General features: G+C 40.6%; 1 protein-coding gene across 1 annotated transcript; it reads left to right on the top strand.

Annotated features, from left to right (window-relative positions):
• LOC139942667 (ficolin-2-like) lies at positions 1-984 on the top strand. Its single transcript, XM_071939489.1, has one exon. The coding sequence runs from the start codon at positions 1-3 to the stop codon at positions 982-984; it is 984 nt and encodes a 327-aa protein (XP_071795590.1).
• Positions 985-2,976: the final 1,992 nt, after the last annotated feature.

The following is a 2,976-nucleotide window of genomic DNA, read 5'->3' as shown; positions in this document are numbered from 1 at the left end:
ATGGGAGTTATCACAACCTTCTTTTTGCTATTGATGGTAATAATCTGCCACAGTGAAAACCCACAAGGGATCGGCCAAACATTCTACGTTGCTGAAAACCGAGCCTTACTGAATCATACGTTTCACTTGAAGACTGTAGCATCTCCTGTCATTTGTGGGCGAGACTGCTCTGCGGATCCACAGTGTGTGTCGTTCAACTACAAATTCACAACACGTGTCTGTGTGTTGAATAATGCCAGCAGAGCCCACAGCCCAGATGACTTTGTTAATTTGAAAGGAAGTCTGTATTATGATGACAATGTGAACAACACTTCATTTTCAGCACCCATCATTGAAAGTTACAGCAGTTGTCTGGAATTGTATCAATCTGGTTACAGTGACAATGGCATATATACCATCTTTCCTACTGATATGACTGATGGGTTACATGTTTACTGTGACATGGAAACAGATGGAGGAGGCTGGATTGTGTTTCAGAGGAGACAAGATGGCTCAGTTGACTTTAACCGTAACTGGACTGAATATCAATCTGGGTTTGGTGATCTACTGAATGAGTTCTGGTTGGGAAATGATATCCTGCGTTACCTTACTGGGTCAGGTCAATGGGAGCTCAGAGTAGATATGGAAGATTGGCAGTCCAAGACATCTTTGTCTTCTTATGGTGAGTTTGCTGTTAAAGGTAACAAGTACAGTCTCGTGGTTGGTTCATATGATGCTCAGAGCACAGCAGGTGATTCACTGACAACAGTTCACAGAAGGCGAGCATTCAGCACCAAGGACTGGGACAACGATAAATCTGCTAAAAACTGTGCTAGACTTTTTAGAGCTGCATGGTGGTATCATAGCTGCTTTTCTGCTAATCTGAACGGTGAATACCGCCATGAGCCAGACGTGTTGTATGGAGAGGGGATACAATGGCATACATTCAAAGGTCAAGATTACTCCCTCAAGAAATGCAGCATGAAAATAAGGCAAGTGATATAAACTCTAAAGCCCGGTGTGGCGGTTTTAGTCTTCCGCCGTTTTCAGTTTTCCGGGTGACGTAACCGGACATAGAATGAACTACTCTCTCTTGCTGTGCGCAGGCGTCGCATGACGTAATGTTACCGTATTTGGTCATTCGAAAAACTGAACACGGCGGAAAGTTCAAACCGCCACACCGGTTCATACTTCCTGCGAATGCGAATGCCAGGCGAATTTTGGTAACGCAACAATCGGTTTACGTGCTCAATTTTTCATTGTGAAGCAATGAAATTCGCATCGCACGAAGCATTCGCAGGAAGTTTGAACTTTACTAACTGAGGTTGTGTATTTTTTGAGAAATGAGTAAAACAAGTCACAATTAATTTTCAAAAAAGCAAAAAATAGTGAATGGCCTGACGTTTTGACCCTAGCAGAGTCTTTCTCGAAGGCTAAATGACAACACAACAAACATGAACAGGTAACTAAGTGAAACATAAGCAGTGAAGTGGAAATACATGAATGGGGTTAGAAAGCATACATAAAAAAGCAGGGGGTAAACAATGAATAGGGGGACAAAAAGGGGGGTGAAGAGAAGGGACTGGCGTGACCACAAGTAAGAAGATAGAAACACAAAGGACAACATCAAGGGTGGTGAGGTTGGGTAAAAAGAAATTTATTAGTGAATGAGGCTCAGGCTAAAAGGCTATGGAGAAAAAAGGAGACGGCAAAACAAAAGGTTTATTAGTCGTTTCCTTATTGGATGTTCAGACCATGGGGTTGAATGGTCTGGAGGCGTCTAATCCAGAGTTTCTCCCTACTCAAACGCACAGTCTCTCTGTGGTTGCCTAGTGCCTCTATGCCCTGTAAAACCATGTCAGAAATGAAGTGATTAGGAAGATTGAAGTGATGACCTACAGGTGTATCTAGGTTTTGGGTCTTGACTGTAGATCTGTGGCCGTAGAAACGCCTCTTGAGTGTAGTTCTTGTTTCACCTATGTATTGAACACCACAGACTCGAAAATTATTTTAGCATGTAAAATCCCATTGACCAGTTATGATATTATACCAAAACCATATCATAGCTGGTTAATGCGTTTTTACTTGCTAAAACCTAGACGAAAATTATTTGTTTTACTCATTTTTTAGTAAGTAAAAATTCAAGGGAAGCTTTCTATTATCATAATCTTCAAACTGTGTAAGTTTAATGTAAATCTGTGGACATTGTGTTTTGTTTTCGGAAAAAGTACATAGACCCTTTAAAGGGAAGGTACACGTTTGGTAATTACTCAAAACAAGTGTTAAAGGCAGTGGACACTATTGGTAATTGTCGAAAACTAGCCTTCACAGTTGGTGTATCTCAACATATGCATAAAATAACAAACCTGTGAAAATTTGAGCTCAATCGGTCATCAAAGTTGCGAGATAATAATGAAAGAAGAAAACACCCTTGTCACGCGAAGTTGTGTGCGTTTAGATGGTTGATTTCGAGACCTCAAGTTCTATAAACTTGAGGTCACGAAATCAAATTCGTGGAAAATTACTTCTTTTTCCAAAACTATGGCAATTCAGAGGGAGCTGTTTCTCACAATGTTTTATACCACCAACCTCTCCCCATTACTCGTCACCAAGAAAGGTTTATGCCAATAATTATTTTGGGTAATTACCAATAGTGTCCACTGCCTTTTTCATTTTCTCGCAACTTCGATGACCGATTGAGCCAAAATTTTCACAGGCTTGTTATTGTATGCACTTGATGGGATACACCAAGTGAGAAGACTGGTCTTTGACAATAACCAAACGTGTACCTTCCCTTAAATGGAAACAACAATGGGTAATATGAGTCATTATCTTCAAGTACGCGCTAATCCTCCAATCAGATTCGCAGAATGGAGTGGTGATAAAAACCTTTATCTTCAAGTACGTGCTAGTCCACCAATCACAAGCTTTAACTACTAGGGGGATAACAACATATGCTACGACCTCTGTTTTATATCCTACTTCCTCTGTTTTTAT

The sequence above is a fragment of the Asterias amurensis genome, chromosome 10 (assembly GCF_032118995.1).
Source record: "Asterias amurensis chromosome 10, ASM3211899v1".
Classification (NCBI taxonomy): domain Eukaryota; kingdom Metazoa; phylum Echinodermata; class Asteroidea; order Forcipulatida; family Asteriidae; genus Asterias; species Asterias amurensis.
The sequence above is the reverse complement of the archived record's forward strand: the minus strand, read 5'-3'. Positions and strand labels throughout refer to the sequence as shown.